Source organism: Gymnogyps californianus, chromosome 16 (genome assembly GCF_018139145.2).
Source record: "Gymnogyps californianus isolate 813 chromosome 16, ASM1813914v2, whole genome shotgun sequence".
NCBI lineage: Eukaryota > Metazoa > Chordata > Aves > Accipitriformes > Cathartidae > Gymnogyps > Gymnogyps californianus.
In genome coordinates, this window is record NC_059486.1 from 1583745 (window position 1) to 1604935 (window position 21191).

The following is a 21191-nucleotide window of genomic DNA, read 5'->3' on the forward strand; positions in this document are numbered from 1 at the left end:
AAAAAGTGTGAAGGGGGAATGTGAAAGAACTGGAAGTCTGCCAATAGCAGCCAATATTTTAGCAAGGGTAAGCAGGAAACACACTAACATCAATCTTGGCTGGAATAAAGGAATGATTCTTCTGGGACACCTTGAAAGCTGGGGGGGGGGGAAAGACAAGTCCACATTCTTTCAATGAAAGCAGGCCCTGTTAGACAAGCCTGGATTAAAGAGGAAAATATTCTTTTTAGAAGAATGGAAAGCTGATTGATAAAGGCAATAATGTGGACATTACATGTTTCGCACTTTGGTGAGGTGCTTGATTTAGCACCGTCTGACATCTTGATTAAAAACTTCCATTAGATGGAATTAACAGGGCACGTGTTAACTGGTTTGAAAAATGGCTCGCTGGGAGATCTCAACATGTAGTTGCTAACAGGGAGACGTCAATGAAAGGAAACACCACAAACATGTCCCCAGAGGAGCGTTGCCTTGTCCGCAGCTAGTCAATATTTCTATTAACAATTAAAATAATAGCATAAACACGGTGGGTTGATTTAAATGGTGACCTAATGCAGTGAGCAGTAGACCTTGGTCAACACAGCTCATCTCATCTTCTTCTGCATTTGTACCTTTTCAGCTTTTTTCCATGAAAGCCTCATTTCCATTTGTTGGCAGTCATTAAGACATGTTGATTGGAACATGTTGACAGCTTTTATGCTAAATTTAGCACTCCAGTTAGTAATGAGGACAGATTACAGCTATAAAAGTATATTTAAACAAATATACACCTGCAAAATTTTTAATATGTTGCGTATTTTAGGAAAGCACTTTTTTTTACTCATGATTGGCTAAGCACTGTGAACAGGACTGGAATGCAATTAAAGCAGACAAAGGCATTATTCCAACGTGAGGTTATTAGCTAAATAAAGCCGATTTAAGCGAGCCAGCGAGATGAGAAAACACGTTTTCTACAACATACCACACTTACAATTGATTTATTGTGCAAAGGAAACATCACCTAGACCGAGCTTACCTACTCTGACCCGGTTGTTTCGGTACAGGGTATTCTCCAAGGCTTCAGCATCACCGTGTCACCTTGGCCAAACCTGCGCTTGCTCCTGGACTGCGAGAGAGGAAAGAAGGTGCCCTGGCTCTCCACAGCCCCACCGCTCACTCACTCTGAAGCCACTTTATCACCGAGTATCAGGAAATTAGCATTAACGGGGAGAAACCAAACCTCCTCCTCAGCACCCCAGGAACCCCCGTCCCACCCAGGGACTTCGCCCCCTCAGCCCTGCACCTGCACACCGATGCCTGATTTCAGGCGATGTGAGGCTACAGCAGGCTCTAAAAAAGCAACCATGGCTCCAAATGTAGTTTTAAAAGTCTTTTGGGGTTTTTTGCTTCTGTTTTTTTTTGGGGGGTTGGGGTTTTTTGAGTCGAAGCTCAGGCCCAGCCGGGCTCCACCCGGGGCCGGGTCCTGCCCCTCACCCGGCGGCACCTGCCGCCCCCTGAGGCGCGGGGTTCCCCTCAGGCGCGGGGCTCCCCTCAGGCGCGGCCTCCGCCTCCTCGTCCTCCTCCTCCTCGTCCTCCTCCTCCTGCTCGGGCCGGGCGGTCCGAGTACCGGCGCCGCCAGCCCCAGCCCCGCCGGTTCCCCCTGCCTCCTCGGTGCCGCGGGCCCCCCGGGCCTGCGCGGCGCTGGGGGCGGGTGGAGGGAGGGCGGCAGAGGCGGCAGCCCGGCCCAGCGGTGTCGGTGTGAGGCGGAGGCCTGTCCCCGTCCCCCGTTCCCCCCCCCCCGCCATCCTCCCTCCCAGGCCTCCGCCATGGCGGTCCCGGCTGAGGAGAAGCGGTCCCTGAAGGGTCACTTCTGCCGCTTAAAAACCTGCGGCGGCACCAGCACCCTCCCGGCAGCGCTGAAACGGGGCTGCGGGTGCCTCACGGGGCTGGTGTGAGGGCAGCCGGGCCCAGCCTCGGGGCGGCGGGGGGATGTCTCCGTGTCCTTCCCCAGGCCCTGCCAAGTGGTTTCATGCCGCCCCTCAGGAGTTCAGGCAGAACAAGGTGACCCTGGGGAAGAAACGGCAGCACTGCCATGGCAGGGGGCGGTGGTGTGGTATCATACCTCTTTAAAATCGCTTTAAAGTAAAATACTGTTTTTTATTAGCAGCATATCGCCCCAAATTAGGTGCGAGTTTTAAATTACTCAAAGCCAGAAGACACGTTCTTGAAATATTCTGGTACTTCTCTAGGGAAAGGGAGACTTTTAATATCATCCCAACTCAAAGGCATCAGGGACTTAATCAGAAGCAGATTATTTTGGAGCTAGCGTCACAACCCAGGCGAGGAGGATGGATTCTCTATTTCACCAGTATCTTATTTACAGAATAACCTGCCTAAACCATTTCTTCCCATTTCCAGGCATTTTGTTATCCTTCAGATGAGGAAATGTATTTTTTCCTTCTCATCTCTACCCCGTTATCATCCCAAGCAATTCAGGGGGATGCTGGTGGGAATACACAACCCCCAGGTTCCCCCAGCTCTGGAAATGTCAGCTGGTTATGATGGTTTGCCTTGCTGGTAGGGGAGGACACAGTGTTTTCTGAGTACTTGCATTTTTCCAGGCCATTTTCTGATCTCTTTCCAAAGACCTTTTCCCTAGTTCGGTTGACAACAGCTGCTGGAAAGCTCCTCCCCGAGGGAAGGGAAAAGACATCATCAATTTTTTCAAGAATAACTTCACAACATCAAAACAAAAGAGGATTGGTGCTGCTGTCAACCGAGGAAGGGTCTGGCGGTGAGAGCCGTTGGCGTGACACACTCAGAGCTTTGCAGGATCATGTTTACCTGTCGCCTGCCTTGGTGGAGATCCCGTGCTACTTGCAAGCCGCGGCAGCCGGGTCACTTTCTGCCTCGCATCTGGGAGAGATGCCAACCGCCGAGTCGTAAAGGAATCAACACGACCGCGAGGCAGGGGCAACAGGTCGGCGAGCAGGAGGAACCAAGTATTAGAAGATCTGGAAATGCCCCTTGCAAAGAGAGACACCGAGACCCTCTTCCAAGAGCAGCCCGAGACTGGGAACCAGCATTTGGAAGATGCTTTGCTTCGGAATTACTTGAAAGCACACCTTCCTCCCAAGGTCTAGCATGTGTGTTTGTGTTTCTGTGTGTACACACTACAATTCTGGCTAGGTCACTGTTTAAGACTGTGAATTGAACATTTCTCTGAGCCCTTTTGTGCCTTTGAGCCTTTAACTGGGGGGAATTTATCAGCAATCTTTAAAACTTGTTATCTTTGAATCAGTGCAGGGGTGAAAAATACTGCCAGGACATGAACAGTAGAAAGTGGCTTAGTGGACTTCTGTGACGGATCTGGGTGTTGCAACAAGAGTGTTGTTTCGGGCTTGTCGGTGCGGGCTTTTGTTGTCTGGTAATCCAGAGAAAGAAATTTCAGAGAAAGGGAAAAAACTAAGGTGCTTCCAAATTCTGCTGTGCTCTTCCACTTCTCTCCCCCCAGGGAAGAGGGGCTTTTAAGGAAATTCCTTTCCGAAGGAAGGGGGCTGTTCTCAGCTGAGCGCTCAAGAGGATGCAAAGGCCCGTTGGGGTTTGCTTGTTCTCGGCACAGGTTGTTGGCTTTTCTGGGTTGTTTTTCAGACAGCGAAGGCTCTGTACAGCTTGCAGGGGTGCAGAGAGGTGGGGTAAGACCTTGAGCTGCGGGTCTCTGTTCTGTGAGGTCCAGTCCTACAGGAACCCCTGGGAGGAGGCGGCGCATCTCACTGGCTGTCCTCTGCTGTCACCTCAAGGACTGCAACTGTATCCCACTTTCCAAGGACCAGATTTCATGGAGCAGAGCGTGACCTCTCTCCGTGATTTACTCCAGCAGAAGCAATGCAATGACCTGTAAAGCCACCGGCTGAGTCGAGGGGCAGAACCTGGCTTTCAGTGACGCGCTTCCTGCTGCTGCTGGCTCTCCAGGTCTGTGAGGCCTTGCAGACACGGGGTAGTAAGAGTGTGGTGGCAGCAATGGGAGCTTGCTTTTGTCACAGCCATCACAAAAGACGGGAATGAGGCCTCCCTAAGCACCACTGTGGCCTTCTTGCCAGAAGAGAAGATGGGGGAAAAGGAGGATGCCTTTGGGCAACCATGAAGATCTTGCTCCTAATCTGCACCTTTGGAAGTAGCATGATTCAGATCTCCTGAAGACTAAAAGGTTCAGTGATGTCTTTCGCCAAGGCTGACAGCTGCTCTCCGCTCCTTCCCCAAAGAGACAAAGCGGTTGCAAACTCTGCCAGAGAATCAGCAGCATCTCCCTTATGTTTCTGTGCTTGGTCCCAGCGGGGCAGTGTTGCCTCACCGCTGAAAGGGAGAGCCCAGTCTGCTGTCTGCTTCGTGCAGCACCCGCTTGTCTGCAGCCTGAGAGCTAGCTCCCCATACGAACACCTTCCTGTCCAGGAGAGCAGCAACAGATGAAGCTTTGTGTGTCCCACTGAAGCAGACACCACGCTGGTGGTCGATTCCTGTTGTACTGTTCACCTGGGTTCAGTGGTGAACACAGAAATTTTCCTGGAATGGAGCATAAGATTCATTTCTTTGAAGCTGATTTCTGGAGAACACAGAAGAAAGCACCTGCTTTTTTCTGGGCACTGTTGTGGAGAGGTATCTGTCGGTCTTTGATCCCCCTGAAAATATGTCCTTTAATATAAATGATCATCTGTTTGCACTCTTAATGTGCAATAATTTGCACATTTCCAATATATTCATCCCGGGGACATCAAAGGACAGATTAGGATGAATGAGACCACCCAGCAGATGCTGCTAGGTAGCAGCTTCAGCCCTGACCCTGATGGTTTACAGATGCGCCCTCCGTATCCACGTTTTGCTGGCGTGCCCAGGCCACTGTGTGTTACATTCAGCAGTCAGAAATGTGGGAGTTCTGATTTTGTTCTTTTACCTTGGAAATAAACACATTCACTTGGGTAACACGGTGGTTTGTAAGGCTACGTGTGGCCAGGGCATAAGCTCACAGCTAGGCAGTCGGGTTTTTTTTTTAGAAAATGTGGATGAGGTGAAGGGACTGTTGTAGTTTGAGTTCACTGTAGTGTGCTGACCAAGAGACTTATTTGGTAGATTCATATTCTTCTACCCACAAAAAAACATCGGGTAAACAGTTCAAAGGTTCTTGTGCTTCAGGGATCAGCAAAGTCCATGAACCTTGGATTCTTAAGTTTTGCCTCTAAAACAACCTTCAAATTGTTGTCAAGGTATGATAAGCATTGGAGGCATACACCCATCCCAGCTGAGCTCCACCGACAGCAACAGGAGTGCAGCGTGAGCTGTACCAGTTGACAGGGCTCTCATGCATGGTTTTGGCTTGTTTTGTGATTTTTTAACACTATGTCGCCGTTCACCTGAAGGAAAACTGGCTGGTCTGAGGATGGAGACTTCCAGAGTAGTAACTGGACAGTGTGTGTTGGATCCTGATTACGCACGCTGAACGGGAGAGTGATGAAAGAATCAATCATGCGGGATGTAGTTTAATGAAAAGTCAGTACAGGGGGAGGCAGGGAAAGGAAGAAGCAGGATTTGTATTTCATCAACAGCAAATTAATGTGCTTTATAATTGCACCATTTTGGGTACAGCAACTACGGCATTCACCTCCATGATTGTTATATTGAGGAGGAAACGAGCATCTCTTGAGGGGTAGAGGACAGCAAAAAATATTCCTCTGATGAAAGCAAACCTAGATCAGGTGCTTCTCTGACCCCCAGTACAGTCTTGGATGTATTTATGCTAACGAGAGTCCAACAGGGCTAGAGGTTGGGTCCACCTGGCCTAATTTGAATCATCTCTAAGTCAGGTTATTTAAGTCTAGGCAACTTCACTAGGCTTTGGCCACAGACAGTGAAGAGCACTTGCAGAAGGCAATTCCTGTCACCTTGAAACAGGTATCTGAGAGGGTTGGAATGAATCCCTCCTCTGCGGGTGGCGGTTTCCCTCCATTAACTATGGACAGACTACTCCGTCCAAGTCAGCCAAGCCTGGCTGAAACGAGGGCACGTGAATCCTTATCCAGGGCCATTCAGGAAGCTGGATGCAGGGTGGAAATTTGAATCTAGACACCCTGGCTGCCAGGCTGAAGCTCAAATGATTGCTCCGTCCCTCCTTTTCTAATCTGATAGGGAGGTAACTACTGAGCCCAGTGGAAGTTTTCCTATACAGATGAAGGCTTTCCGTTTTTGGCAACTCTTCCCCTGGCATTCTTCTCCAGCAGTAAATCACAGGGTGGCTGAGGTTGGAAGGACCTCTGGAGATCGTCTCGTCCAACCCCCCTGCTCATGTGCATCTGTGTCATTCTCAGCCCTGATACAAAAGCTCTTCTGTCTTTTGTAAAATCCAGAGATGCTGCCAAAAGTAACTTGAAAAAATGATTTTGGGAGAAAAAAAAAGTGACAGCTGAGCACAGCTGTGCCAGCAGAGGCTCAGAGACAAGCTGTCCTGAGGCATTACAAAATGCATGGAAGGGCCAAGTGGCAAGAGACCACTAGCACCGCAGGACAATATGGTCAGTCCTTTGCCTTTCCAACTAGGACCGAGGCTCCTTGCCTTCCAGGAGCGTGCTGAAGGGCTCTTCTTGTTGGTTCACAGGTACTGGAGGAGGTGAATCAGGATCTGGAGAGATTTGGAAACCGTCTGCTAACCAAGATCAAACCTCTAGGATGGGGATGCAAGTTGAACCTCGCTGTGTTTCGGCAGCGTGATGCCCGGGGGCAGCGGGTGCATCACACTGTCACCTGCTCGGCCTGGAGGAGGATGAAAGAGATTGCGGCAGAAGAGGGGCTGATTGCGGAGGCCTATGAGAGAAGACACTCCAGCTGGAGGTAACTGGGGGAGAATGGGAATGACTTGGTGCCTTCCTGGTTATTCTTAGCAAGGTACATTCAGCATCTTGTAGGACTGAACTTCTTGTTGTATAATGGGTAACAGATGATGCATAGACAAAAGCACATCTACCGCTGTACTGAACAGCAGTGTCTGTCCGCTGTAATGTTCCGCATCGGCAATGATAAGCCGTAACTAATGGCCTGCAGTTGATCATAATATTCTTTGATGTCACCTTCCTGATTCTGGGGCCTGGCGGTTCCCTGCACTGCTCCAGCTTTACATGCATTAGTTGTAACACAGCTAAAGATCTGGGATTTTACTTGCAGTTTCATTGTATTCCAGCCTCTGGAGACAGACCCACATTTCTTATTTTTAAAAACTGCACTTAATGTGCACCAGCTGGCAAGCAATGCCTTCCATCCAGCCTTGCACTGGCAGTCCCTCTGGGACTGAGAAACTCTGCTGCTCCTCTTCTCTCTTCCTGGCTGAAACAGTTTTTGCCCTCTCAGAAATGAGCGGTCTGATTCTCACCTGTTTTGGCTGTATTTTGTTCCTCTTTTCCTAGTCAAGATGTTTATCCTCCTGCTGTTGAACTGCTGCATAACCTGTCTGTTTTCCCTCTCCTTCTTTCCTAGCCGTTTGCATCAGGCTGTCAAACTGTACTTATTTTCAAGCTCCTCTGGAGGTTTCAACTGTGCACTGGCCATGACTGATGGGGCAGCCAAAGTCATCGAGGTATGAGCTCAGCTGGTCTCTGGGGGCACAGCCCACGTCCTGGCAGCGCTGGTTAGAGACTGGAGCACTGGCCAAGGATGGAGGAGGGCTGATCTGCCATCTGGCTCTGGGCACAGCCCTTCCTTGCTCTGTGACTCAGCTCCATCTCCCACTGCCTTTCTCCTTTAGTTACAAAGTCTTTGTGCCCAGGCTAGCTTTTATGTTTACTTACAACACTGTGTACAATAAGGCCTTTGCTGCACGTGAAACCTGTGGCACTGCAGGTAGTTGGAAAGGTGTCCCATATGTTTTTACTACGAGATAGTTTGTTTTCCTGTTCCTTGTGTGGACTGGCAGTTAAATGTATGGGGCCAGATCCATACGCGATGTAAATTAACCAAGCTAGCAAGACTTTCCCAATCTGAAGATTTGGCTCTGCGTCTTAGCGACACCCTTTGCACTATGTCAGCGGCTATGTATGTTGAAGAGAAAAGCTAGCCCTTAAGTAGCTAGCCCTGGGCGTTTTAATTCAAGAAAAGGAAAAAAAGTGTAAGGCAGTTACCTCTTTCCTGCAGCTCTTTGGGTGCTGGTGACGTCCAGTGTATATGAACGTACGCTGATACCCTGGCACGTGTGCTGTTCTGAAAGCTCTCTGTCCAGATGTCTAGCGGTGCAGAAATCCGAGGGGGGTAGGGATGCTCAGCACTCTCCTTTGCAACGCAAGTCTGCACAGTGCCCTAGCAGCCGTGTAGGAGCTGGGCAGTTTCACAGACTCGCAGCAGTACGTGCAGATGCACTGCAGTGCAGGACACTCAGTGCCCCGCTCGCCTGCTTGCAGACCGTCCGTTCTGAGCCTAGGACACACCAGTGTTAGTTAAGGCAACTGTCTGATTTCATCTACTGTGTTAGGATCATCTTAGTTTCTTTTCCCTCCCCAAAACAGTCACTAGGTATTCCTGGATCTCTGAAAAACGCTTTTGACCATCTGACATCCCATGACCCCCAGCAGTTCTGGGCCTCTGGCCAGTGGATGACCGAGCGCAGGGGAGGCTCTGATGTTGCTACCTGTTCTGAGGTGGGAAGCAACTGCAGCAGCAGCTAGATGTGTTAGCGAGTACTGACAAAAATGAAGGGTGTGGGGGACTTATAAAGCCAGGTAGCTGGTGTAGGAAACTTCAGCAGAAGTCATCCAAATCTTCTGCTTTTTAACCAACAAAAGGCCCAAGTTCTGTCCACTGATGCATGCAGTACACACAGGCAGGTACAGAGCTGTGTTCCTTGCACAGGTAACACACTGATGTCTAGCTCTATAATCTAAACCTTGAGCAAGACAGTCAGACCCATCCCAGCTGGGACTGAGAAAGAATTCTTGGCCTTCAACTTTTATTCCTTGGCTAATAAAAAAGGTTAGTAAAAAAACTCGTTAGTAAAAGCGAGATGGGCCAGGAAACCTCAGAACTGCACTGCAGAGACAGAAATGTGGAAGGGGAGTCACCTGCATCTGATGAAGCTGCAGTTGGTTTCCTGGTGGAAGAAGTGAAAGGGTCAGCTGTGGAGTGAAAGATGTGCATCACTGCAGGACTCCCGATTCTGTAGCACCCTTTGTTCTTGGATTCTGTAGCACCCTTTGTTGTTCTTGGCCGTGATAGCTCCTAAAGAAATGGAGGCATTGGATTATACACCGTGGTGCATTCTGCTTACAAAGCATTGCCATTACCAGCTGTTAGTCTGGAGCAATTGCTGGAAAGGCTCGCAGTTAAACAGAGCGTATTTCTTCTCTAGTACTTAACTCTGGGTGCATTTCTTATCCAGGGCCAATGAAAGAGATTAGCAGCTAATCCATACTCCCATCTTGATAGCAAGAGGTGACTTAAAAGAGCTGCTGCTTAAACAGAAAATCAGCATTGATTGATACAGAAGTTCCCATAAAGCCAAGATGATCTTCTCCTTGCTTGCAGCTAACTGCACCAGCGCCGAGACAGTGGCCAGAAAGCAGCCACATGGTACATATCATCTCTATGGTTTTAAATGGTTTACATTGGCTGCTGAGTCTGATGTGACGTCAACCCTAGCCAGGGTAGCGGATGCTGAAGGACAAGTAAAACAGGTCTGTTTGATGGTGGAACCAGGTGAAGGAGCAGGGGCATTCTTTTTCTTCCTTGTTTCATCGTAATGAAATCCTCTTTGCATGCCTTTCAGTGGCCTCAGGGTTCCAGCGGCCTGCCCGTGTTCTTCCTGAAGGTTCGAGATGAGGGGGGGAAGCTGAACAGCATCCAAGTGCAACGGCTGAAAGACAAGTTGGGCACGCGGCAGATGGCAAGAGCACAGCTATGGCTAGATGGAGCTAAAGCGGAACTAGTACTTAAGGTTTCACCTTCCTCTTGGGACTACGCTAGCTTGGCACGGCAGACCACTCATGGGGGTTTTGACAGTGATACCAACTGAAAAAGTTCCTCTTTCCACCTCTGTGGCTGGCTGTTCACTTCACAGAACGCTTCACCAACAGGGCTGTGTGGGGGACAGAGCTGAGAAGAGCTCAGGAAAAGACGGGAGGGAAGAAAAAAAAAGTCAAGTCATCTTAGGCTGGTCATTTCCCTAATGCAGTTGCATTGACCCAGCTGAGGGACAGTTCTGTGTAGCATGCAGGTAGGAACAAGCAGCAGGGACCAGAACGGATCATGCTGACATGGTCTCCAAAGCCACCTCTCTGGTCATGCCACAGACTTGGCTAAAATGAGACAGCCATATTTTAAAGCAAGCAGATCTTTGTGGTGCCTGAGGACAGACAGAGACGGAGTGGACAGCCTATATCTCTCTGTCTGTTGACACAACTTTCACTTAGATACGCATCCACTTCCAAGGTGTGCCAAAGGCTTACATCAGCCTTTGTTCCTTGATGCTTTCAGACCTCTGCAGAGGGTCATGGAGTGGCCTCCATCTCCAACGTGCTGAACATAACTTGGATCCACAACGTCATTGGTGCGGTAGCTTCCATGAGAAGGTGAAGGCAGCACGGATCCCCCCAGAGCTGAAGGCACAGCTTATCAGCACAAGGGACTTTGCAATGCTCAGCGTTGCAGCCAGTTGTCATCGAACGCCTTTGCAGGCACAGGTCTGGAAGCCAGCAGTGCTGGAGAAGGTTGGCCTGTGGGTGGGTGACCTAGGCTGGTGTGCTACAGCTGAGCAGGGTTCTTCCAGTGGGGGTGGCTGGAAGAGAAAGCTCAGATATGGAAGGTTGCTGGTCTAACTGCTTTCCCTGGCTGTATTCTCTCTAGGGTGATCAGTCTGAGCAGGGAGTACGCCCGTAGCCGGGTTGCCTTTGGGAAGCTCCTCCAGGACCATCCCCTACACATGCAGACAATAGCCTGGATGGAGGTAAGGCTTTTGGGAGCTGAGCCAAACCTGTTGGCGAGGAAAGAGGGCAGAGATCCTCGGCTGCTAATGAGCACAGCCAGCCTGCCTCTGTGTGCAACAGTCAGATGTAGAAGGCTGTTCCTGCTACAGTGAGATGTACGCAGCAGGGGAATTGCCATATTCTAGCGGGATTTGATCTGATGACAGACCTCGCTTCTCTGCTGGACTTCAGGTTATCCTAAACAACAGTTACCTGGGAGCTATCCCGAGAGGAGTGCCAAAGTTCATGCATGAACCTACTGTGATATGCCATGACCTCTGAAGTTGGTCATTAGCATCAGAGTCCAAGCATGACACCACAGTCTCCTGAACTGCAGATAACAGACTCTTGTCCAAGGCTGATACAGACTCATCCAACTTCCCTGGTAGCTCATGCACCAGCAGATGCGCTGTTCCCAGCAGGCTTGAAGAATTCCTGAGTAGTCACCACGCATTTTAGGTTCTGAGAAGTTTGTCTTCACTGTGTATCTGCACAGTGCTCATCACCACAAGACACCGAGCTTGAGTACAGCCTCCAGATGTGAATGTCATCTAAGGCAATAACAGACAATGGAAGAGAGAGCAGCATGAATTGGCACCCTGGCTCTGGGCTTTGGGAGGAATTTCACGTGTGGGCCTTTGCTCACTGCAGAACGTCTCACAGCTTTGCCGCAACGCTGAGCTGTAGCAGGTCACTAAATCCACAAGACACAGGTGGCTTCCCACCCCGACTAAAACTTCAAAAAGGTGGCACACAGTTCTCCTCCTCTCACCCATCCAGGCACTACTTCTTTTCTTAAGTGGTGTAACACCAACACTTGCCCTTGGGCTGCAGTAGGTTCCTGCAAATTTTTAAAACAGTATTTAAAAATCCTCTTGCAAGGTGGGGTAGAAGGAAAGTGATCAACATCTGTCAAACATAACTTAAAGCTCCAGCATCTCTTAGCCTGTGGCCAGAACTCCAGCTCTGAAAGAAAGGCCAGATCCTATATAGTCCCACAGCACATCATTATGCACAGAGCCTACAGAGCTCCATATCCCAATGCTTCCCAAATCACAACTTGCCAGGGAAGTAAGTTGCTCAGCAAGAAATCTGTCAAAGACCTTGCAGATCCTGGTGCTCAGAGGTTGACCATCAGATGTGCGGTCCCATGTCCCTTACCCTTGGAAAGGATGTGGATTTGTGACCTGGATGCCAGATAGGAGCTTTGATAAGGCTCCGACTAGGCCTGATGAAATGGTGTTGCCCCTTTCCTCATACTAGATTGCAGTCTCCAAGAGTGGCAGCTCTAGACTAGCTTTAACATTTCATGCTTTGTGCCTTGGCTGGTCAGTGATCTTTGTCTCTGAAGCTGTGGGTCTGTACGGGCAGGGGTGGCGTTTTGCCCAGGTCCGAGTATTGCGCATCCCTTCGAGATAGTCTCATGGCACCTCAGCAGACCAGGCTGGAACCAGCCTGAGCCAAAGATCCTTGCCAGTGAAGCTCCCTGCTTCTCCGCTTGCAGGTACAGATGCGAGGGGCGTTTCTTCTGCTTATGGAGATCGTTCGTCTGCTTGGACTTGTAGAAACCAACACGGCAAGTGAGCAAGACCAGCTTCTCTTGAGACTGCTGATACCAGTCGCCAAACTGTACACTGGGAAGCAGGTATGGAACAACCAGTTTGATTAGCCCGGAGTGGGGCTGTGTGGCACATTAGCAACCAGAGAGCTGGAAAGAGGAGTGATTAACACGGCCAGTGTGAAGGGCAGCGACAGCAGCGGATACCGGCAGTGACCTCTAGCTGCAGGGCCTGCAGCAATTATTGCTCTGCACCGAGGCTGGACTTTGTGGGGAGGAAACTTGTCCCTTTGTGGGTAGGAAACTTGTCCCTTTGCTCTCAAGGCCCCAGATCGGCTGTCTGATCAGAACAGACGGAGCCGGCACTGTCTGTGAAGTACTCCACATGCCACAGAGGAACGCTGCTGAGGCTGCCCCAAGACCAAGGTGGGGCACTGAGCCACGGGGAATATCTTTCCCCTAGTTAGGAATAAATAGAAGAGAAGGTGTTAATAGCTTAGCATTAGCCTTAACTTCAGGGGTCTGTCCCTCTTCTAATTGCCCTCAGCTTAAATATACAGAAGCTTACACACCATAGGCAAGTAGAAGGTAAAGACTTTCCTGGACTAGAGACACGTACTCGCATGTGCCAAGCAAACCACAGGTTTATCCTTACCTGGAGAGGACTGTATTGAGACAGACTCTCCCTGGATCTTCTCCCAAGGTCTGACTGCTCCTGCAGGTCCTCTCTCAGTGTTACTCAGTCTTCGTTCCCTGGGCTGCTCCTCCTGCATATAATGAGCAACCTGCCTCAGCAAATCAGTGGGATCCAGTCAGTCCCATCCCGGCAGGACCTGCTGTGTGATGTTAGAGGTTTCTGGCTGCTCTTTCCCCTTGTGCAATGTGGATCATGTCAGCTCTCTGCATTTTGCAGGCTTCTGCTGGTGTTGTTGAGACAATGGAGAGTTTTGGAGGACAAGGTTACATGGAGGATACAGGCTTGCCAGTCGTAGTCCACGATACTCTGGTAAGAAAGCAGCAGGAGAAGCAGAAGCAGCTCCTGTGTGTCACCTAGTCCCCTGCACAGTACTCCGTGGTTGCCTGCTAAAGATGCGCTCAAGGGAAAACACAGTCCTCCCCAGGCTCACTCCAGGCCTGGCAGCTCTTTCCGAGTTGCCTTCCTGCCGAGTGCAGTCATCGCCAGGGAGGGGACGTGATTTGTTTCTGGTGCTGGCGTTGCCTCCTAGCTCAGTAACGGAGCTGGGCTCCTAGCTCTCATCACCACTGCTCCTTTCCACTTGTGGTGAGGCAAGACATCTCTGGAGACTTCCTTGACATCCCTTAGCTCTGCCCCATGTCTTTGTTTCCTCACGTTCCCCTTTCTTTATTGCAGTCGCTCCAAAAGGCTCCTTCATGCCCTTCCACAGTCTCTTCTACCCCACAGGTGCCATCCATATGGGAGGGAACAACAAATATCCTGTCACTTGATGTCCTGCAGTCCCTCACCGAGAGTCAAGGACAAGCGATGGCTGGGTTCTTCTCCACCGTGCAGGTGAGCCCACATCAAATGCACTGGTCAGCCTGATTTGCCCACCTTGGCGGAGTCTTATTTGGTGTTTATGCTCCTAGCCAAGACTGGTAGGGAATATGACCGAACTGAAAGCTTTAGACAAGCATTCAGAAGGTGTCTTACAATTCTGCTCTTTAAATAGCACTTACAAAAGCAGAACGCAGGCAGGGCTCATTTTGGGATCCTTGTGTGCTGCAAAGAATGCAGATACTTTCATCTCAGCAGTGAAGAGTTTTGCATTGTCAGAGTTCCTCATGACAGGTACCAATATAAGTATATTTTTAACATGAAAAAGTCACCTTCCTGAATCCAAAATAATTTTGTGGTTTTGTTTCTTAACTGGAAAAATACCACAAGACTGCTGAATATTAAACCTTCACTAGGGCGACCTACTGCATTATGACTTTCTATTTTTATTCCCACTGAAAAGATGGAAAGAGCCCAAGGAATTCCACTGCTGCCTCTTTAGATTTGCCGTTCTCTGGCTTTACCTACAGGCTGCTCTTTGAAAGGTGCCCAGATGACAGGCAGTCACGGAGAGATCAAAGCAGCTCAGAATTTCATGAAGGTAAATGAGCTGGCTTGATACGTCCCGTGAAGGGAGACAGGAACCAGCCTGAAAGGCAGGATCAGCATATCAGAGGGTATTCTCTCAGAGATGACGTTATTAATCCAGACAGAGCAATCCAGATTACATTGGCCCAGGTACAGTGAGGGAATCCTGGGCATCTGGACTGCTGGATTTGACTACGCGTAGCCTTCACTTTCTCATCCAGACCCCGTGAGAAGGGAAAGGTCTGGGTGACGGCACTCCCTGCAGCACTGAGTTCTGGATAGGTCTTTCAGCAACACACGAGCAAGAGCCTGAGTAATTCTAACCAGTGGCTGCAGTTGGCAACTTCTGTTACATTTCAAACCCCCGACTCGGCTGTATTCTGTACAGAGCACCTCTCTGACCTCCAGAGATGAGCGTCTTCTTGCCATCCTCTCAGAAAACTTTCGATAAAGGAAAAATACCTCAAACAATTTGACTGCCAACCACGACACAAGGCAGCCAAATCTGCCCTTCGGCAGGACCGAGCACACCTGCTAATTCAAAAGCCCACTGCTCCGGCTGTTGATAAGCAGCAGCTTAGTCTGACGCTGAAGGTAATGGAGTGGAGAGGGAAAGGAGCCAGTGGTAGGCTCTAAAAATAACTTGGAAAGAAGCCGGCCTCCACAGGCTTACACTTACACTAATTTAAACGAATACCCCACAAAAGTGCCATACTGCAGTCCTCGGAGCACCTCACTGGTGTAGCTGAGAGGGCCCCTCCAGCTCCTTAACCACTGGATAATCAGAGAAGCATTAAAGAACACAGCAACGTGATTCGGAGCAGGTACCTGCACAGCAGTAACACCAAGTATTGAGATTTATTAATTAACAAGCTCATCATTGCTCTTGCACTCCCACAAATCACGCTGTATATGAGACTGGAGGGTGAACAAGTGAGCGCTGACTTTAAAGGTCTCCAAATTCCGGTAAGTGCCACTGCATTGGCTGTTCGTGTCACGCTGAGGCTGCCTCCATTTCCACGGAGAGCGGCTGGAATGGGCTTAGCTGGGAGAGCAGCATTGATGCACTGATTCTGGATATAATAGATCGTACTTGGCAAATTTAACCTGGACACGTCAGAAAGCTTTTCCCTTATGCCTTCGGCAGGCAGGCACTGGAAAGGCAGGCTGGGAGGTATTTCTGCAGAGTGCCTCTGCAGCATCGGGCAGGAACGTGCTGAGTTTCTACACACCAGAATCAGGGTTTCACTCACAGGTGATAAACCACCTCTTTTTGAGCTCCAGGTGTCCAAATTCTTTCAGTCTCTGGGAGTCTGGCTCATTTTGAAACATCCCTCCCATTCCCATCTGGTGAGGAAATCATTTAGCCCTTCACAAAGGGATTTTTACTACTCCAATCCATTTCCTTTTTATTGATGCACACAAAACTAGTACGATTTATTTTATGTTTGTCCATCAAGGTCCTCAGTTTGCAGGATTTGTGCCCAACGACAGGCTGCTTTGGAGAAAGCAGCGTTAGTACTTGGTACAGCGTAGCACTTTGTTCTCTGAAGGTCAGACCTCAGGGTAACTTCCCCCCTGACCCCACTGCCGCCTATTTTTGCTTTTATCCTGTGTCAGTTGCCTCTACTGACGGTGGGATACCCAACACCGATGGTGCTGTGATCTAGGAGCAGGAACCCCATCTTGTAATTATCCTCAGGGAAAGGGAAATACAGAGAACCTCCTCATCCTTGCACAACGTGATTATGAGAAGCGGAATTTTTAGGGTTCTTGATACACAGGCAAGTTTGTTACAAACCACCTTGAGCCAGAGGGAATTAGTCTGCAAAGGCTCAGGAGAACACGTGGCGAAGAAGAGCGAGTGTGAGAGACGGGCCTGGATTCCAGCTCAGCCGTGGTGGGAGTTTCAGGTGGATGCTGCACGGGGGCAGTCATTTCAGGTTATACTAACAATTTATTAGCTGGAATTTTGAGCCAGAGCATTGGGTGTGCTTTAGAATTCAATTACAATCTGAAAAGTGACTCTAAAATAGCACTGGGGAATTATTTGATTATTGCATTTTAGTCACTTTAGATTAAATTTGGTCACGTCGCAGTACAGTTGTGTCTCTGAATGCCAGTCCTGCAAGCATCTTGCAGAGCTCAGAATCAACTGCCTTATGCAGCAAGAATGACTGTGCAGGGCTGAAACTCTAGCTGTAAATCGGACATACGATCTAAGACACATGACAGTGTTTTCAGGTCCTTTTCAGACCATAACCACAATTTTAACACAGCAGGAAATAAATCTAGGTTATTAAAGCGAGACTACATGTTTGCTTGAAACATTAACGTGAGACTTGTGCTTCTAGCCCTGTTTTGGATGTTCTCCCTGTTGCTGTGTTTTTAAATACTCATGATTATTCTTTAAGTAAAAACCATTCTGACAGTCCTGCTTGGTAGCTATTGGGAGCAAACAAATGAGTGGCATCTTAAAATTCCTCAGTGAAAACCGAAGGAATCAGAAATATTGGAGCTCTAAAGCTCTTTTGCTCTCTTGCTCTCTGATGATTTCAGCCAGAAATAACCACACAACTGGCACAGCAACGCCACGCGCGCGTGTGCCTCCCCTCAGTTACACCCTACAGGAACTGGAGCAGATCAACATGCAGGAGAGAAAACAGGAGCTGCTTCTGCCTCGAGCATCGTCCCTGAAGCAGCTCTCCAGCCTCTCGCTCTCAAATGCAGGGGAGGATGTGGAAAAACCCAGCTTGATCTTTCAGAAGATTCAGTGCTTTTGTGGTTAGGAAAAAAATGAGTTTAATCTGGGGGGGGGGAGCGTAAATTATTGGAGAGCAGAGAGAATACACTGTCTTTTTTTTTTTTTTTCCCCCTAAGGTTAAAATGATGCTTTTATATTCCTGGTCCGTACGGCCCAGGTCTTTAAACCTTAAAAAGCAAGGCAGCGGAGGACGTAGCTGCGCGTACCCCAGCCATTAGCAGGAGGGCGCTGACAGAAGCGCGTACGTCGTCTCTGTGCTTGGCCTGCGTGATGCTGGCTGCCACCCAAGCTGCTGGGAACACGTTCCTGCCTTTGGGGTCTTTGATCCTTGTTAGCAACAAGCTCCGAGCTACTTTTAAAACATCTTATTAGCATTCTGTGGGCTTGGAGGGTTCTTTGGACTTTATCTTGGCACTAGACCTAACCGCTTTAATGATGATGTTTCTGTATTCGTACAGCATATGCTGTGAGTATTTATGTACCGCTTTGCCTAGAGCACAGAATAGCATCCATTGAGGATTGTATTTTTCTTGTATTAATAGTCAGAAAATACAGGGCAATGGTTAGGCAGAAGGTGTCATGCACAGATGTACCGCAGAAAACAAAACTGCCTTCAGCTCGTGCAGTCCGGAGTCCTACTGTGCAAATAAGCTGTATTTTCACGTACTAGCAAGAGCAACTGCATGATCACTTAAGCACTGAACGTCTCAAGAACATAAAAAATTAGTTCTGCGCAGCAGATACTTACAGGCTTCAGCTTCATAAATAACCTGCAAATGAGACTCATTAACGAAAAGCACCTCCTACCACCTGCTATGCTGCTTAAATATGTCACGGTTCCTTTTTGCGATGCTGTCCGAGGTAATCCTTTAGTTCTGCTGCAGAGAGGCAGGTTGGAACGTTGTAAAGATGTTATCGCAGCACGCGAGGCTCCTGGGCTGAGCCCCCCGACGAAGGCAGGGCCAGCCCTGAACGCAGGCAGCGCGGGCAGGTGCCTGGGGCAGCCGGCCGGCCGGGGCCTGCTTTGCTGCACCAGAGCCCGCTTCCAAGTGCTGCAGGGCAGGGGGGATGCAGGGTCTGGAGGTGGGTGACGGCTGCGTGGGCGAGAGCTGGCTGCTTCTCCGCGTGTGTGACTTCAGGGGGACCGAGCTGTCGCCCCAGCCTGGCAGCTCCGTGCAGAAGGCACGCTCTTCTCGTTCAATCCCTCGGAAGAGGGAATAACACGGGAAACGCAGATGAAAGGCTAGCCTCTGCCGGTTGCGTCCAGGCAGCCATGGGCATGGCGTGTCAAAAGAGCAACTATTTTAGACTCTCTCGGCGGGCTATTGCTTGTGCTTTCCCAAAATATTTGGGACACTGGAGAAACAGCAGCTTAGCTCAACCAGGGGGAGCTTCTAGGTGGTGCTTTTAGGCACCGTTAAATGCCTGACGTCCATCAGAATAGAGCCGCTCTGGTCCCGGGGCCTTTCCCGCTGACACGACTTGCAGAGAAAAGCTCCTTTAAATTTGCCTTTTCCTGCCTGGACACGGCCCTAGCATCTTCATGGAAGTAAAAATATAAAAACAGGAGAATTAGAACCTGATACAGGTACGCAATTAGAGAGAATTGGGGATGCGATCTGGTCCCCACGCGCAGCTGGAAAGCCTGCACGGAAACAGCCCCGCGCTGGGTCTGGCTCACAGGAATTCTCCGTCCTCGAGGCAAGGCTGTGAGTTTCCTTTTGGCAACGTCCCCTTTCCTGCTGCCGCACGGTGCTCTGGCCGCTCCGCCTACGGCAGCGCCCGTTACAGCCACCTTCATTTAAGCTTTTCCTTAGTAGCTGCTGGGCGTGCTCGGGATTTCACCAGCCCCGTTTCCTTGCAGAAGGTAAATACACTGTCATTTTTCCTGTGATTGTTTTCTTTGCAGAAAAAACTGGAGCTGGCTTCGAGCGCTGTGAAACTGGAACCCGCCGCGAAGCAAATGCCATCGGCAGTCTTGCGCAGTTCACGCAAGCAGCTGGCTCAAAGGGGGCAGCGACCGTGGAGCTAGCAGCAAGAGGCTTCTCCTACACCCTAGCAAGGATCTATGCAGGTAGTAGGAAAGACAGAAACGATGGATTTCAGATCAGGAAGGGGCTAGGAATCAGCCCTAGAAGGGCCTGCTTTCACACCTTCTGGCTAAAGGGTGGAGTTTTAAAGAAAGCTCGGTCCCCACCTTCTTTCAAACCGAGGCAGCTCAGCCTGGCAAGCGCTGCTGAGAAGGAACCACCACCCACTTTTCACGAGCCCTTGCTGTTTTGGCTGGAGCCCGGGAATACCGACGTCTCCTACTCTTCCACGGGAGCTCTTTTAATTGAACATGCAGCTTGGCCTGACGCTTCCTCCGCGGACATCTCCGCTGCTCGAAGGTAAGCAAAAACCTCTAGCCCTAACCGTTTTCGACGATTTCTTGTGCAATGCAGCAGGGCTTTGCTCTGCCTCTCCGAGCGATCTGACCCCCTGCCGTGGCGAGACCCAAACTTGGTATCATCGTAGATGGAGACTAACAGCATTCTGGGTTGGTTGCTGTCAACATCACGGCTTTTCCCTGCCACGGGGCATCTCCCTTCTAGCAGTGACGAGAAGGATCTAAACTGGGCAGACCTCAAGTTGAAACCAGCACTGTCTGCGTAATGGGCGAACTGTTTGCGTTCTCTGTTCAGGTGGTGCAACCCGGAGCTGTGCCCTGTGGCCACGGCGTCAAGAGAACAGCAGCCACGAGGCCGAGGAAGCGCCGATGGACGAGCGCGCTGGTGTAGGAGGGCCAGCCCCGCCTGCGGCAGCGGGCCGTCACTCACCAGGGGCAACTGGGAAGCCCAGCCCCCAGGGGAAACAGAAGGTGGGCTGCAAGCCGAAAAAAAACCCAACCCCAATCCAAAAATCCTCAGCCAGCCGTGGTGGGGACCTTCCACCGGGGCCACACCAAACCCTTCTGGAGTGAGCCCCAACTACACCACCCGCTCCGGTCTGAAATCCACTGCTTTTGCGCCGAGTTATTTGCTAACGCAGCCGCAGGCACTGAGATTCAGTCTGAGACGCTGAAATGTTCTCACCGGGTTTTAGGCAAAGACTTAAGTGATCAAATCCAGATAGTGACTTGAAGCAGCAGGTCTTCAAGCGCCAACTGGTGTTCTTTTTAAAGAAAAGCAACCAAAACCAAACTGAAAATTATTTGAAGCTGATTAAATACAGAAACCCACCATTTTTCCCTGTTTACCTTCTTGCTTTCCAACGCTACCCACGGTCTTCCGCCCTGGCACCTGCCAGGGATGGGGTTTTCTTCCCGGGCAGCCTCTTAGGCCCACTGTGGCCGTGAGGACGGTACGTCCCTTCACACAAGCGACCTCCACGGGCAACCGCGGCGCTGGGCTCAGGACCCCCCAGCTCAGCGGCAGATCTTGGTGACTCGTTGGCTAAAACAAAGGCTTTGTAACCCAAACTTTCCATTTTCCTAGCCAAGATTATCGTTAAGCAAGGTAGCCACGGGGCTCGTGCTTTTGATTTTTCCTTTTACATCCTACCTTGTCTCAAACAAGCTTTGCTTTTCCTTTAAATTAACCTGGAGCAGAGGCTTTACCTTCCTGCATATTGCTGGGCGCCTTGTCCCCGCTGAAAGCTGCTGACTCAGCTCCACAGTCAGCCGAGATGGGCAAGAAAAATGTTCTCAACCTGCTGCATTTCAAACACGGGATACAGCAAATTGCGATTTGCGGCTCCGTAAATGGTCAGCGTCAACATCAACGCTGCTGCGTAAAGCTGTTCTGCAACAGCTTAGGG

At 50.0% G+C, this 21191-nt stretch overlaps 1 protein-coding gene across 1 annotated transcript; it reads left to right on the forward strand.

Moving 5' to 3' along the window:
- Positions 1–2815: 2815 nt before the first annotated feature.
- LOC127022983 (acyl-CoA dehydrogenase family member 11-like) lies at positions 2816–20515 on the forward strand. The gene is given in 17 exon segments (XM_050906873.1): positions 2816–2977; positions 2979–3116; positions 6623–6855; positions 7495–7594; positions 8517–8648; positions 9552–9680; positions 9782–9931; positions 10480–10574; positions 10849–10948; positions 12472–12612; positions 13439–13531; positions 13949–14056; positions 16090–16195; positions 19303–19470; positions 19720–19783; positions 20078–20253; positions 20478–20515. Coding segments are annotated over 17 exon segments (2133 nt in total).
- Positions 20516–21191: the final 676 nt, after the last annotated feature.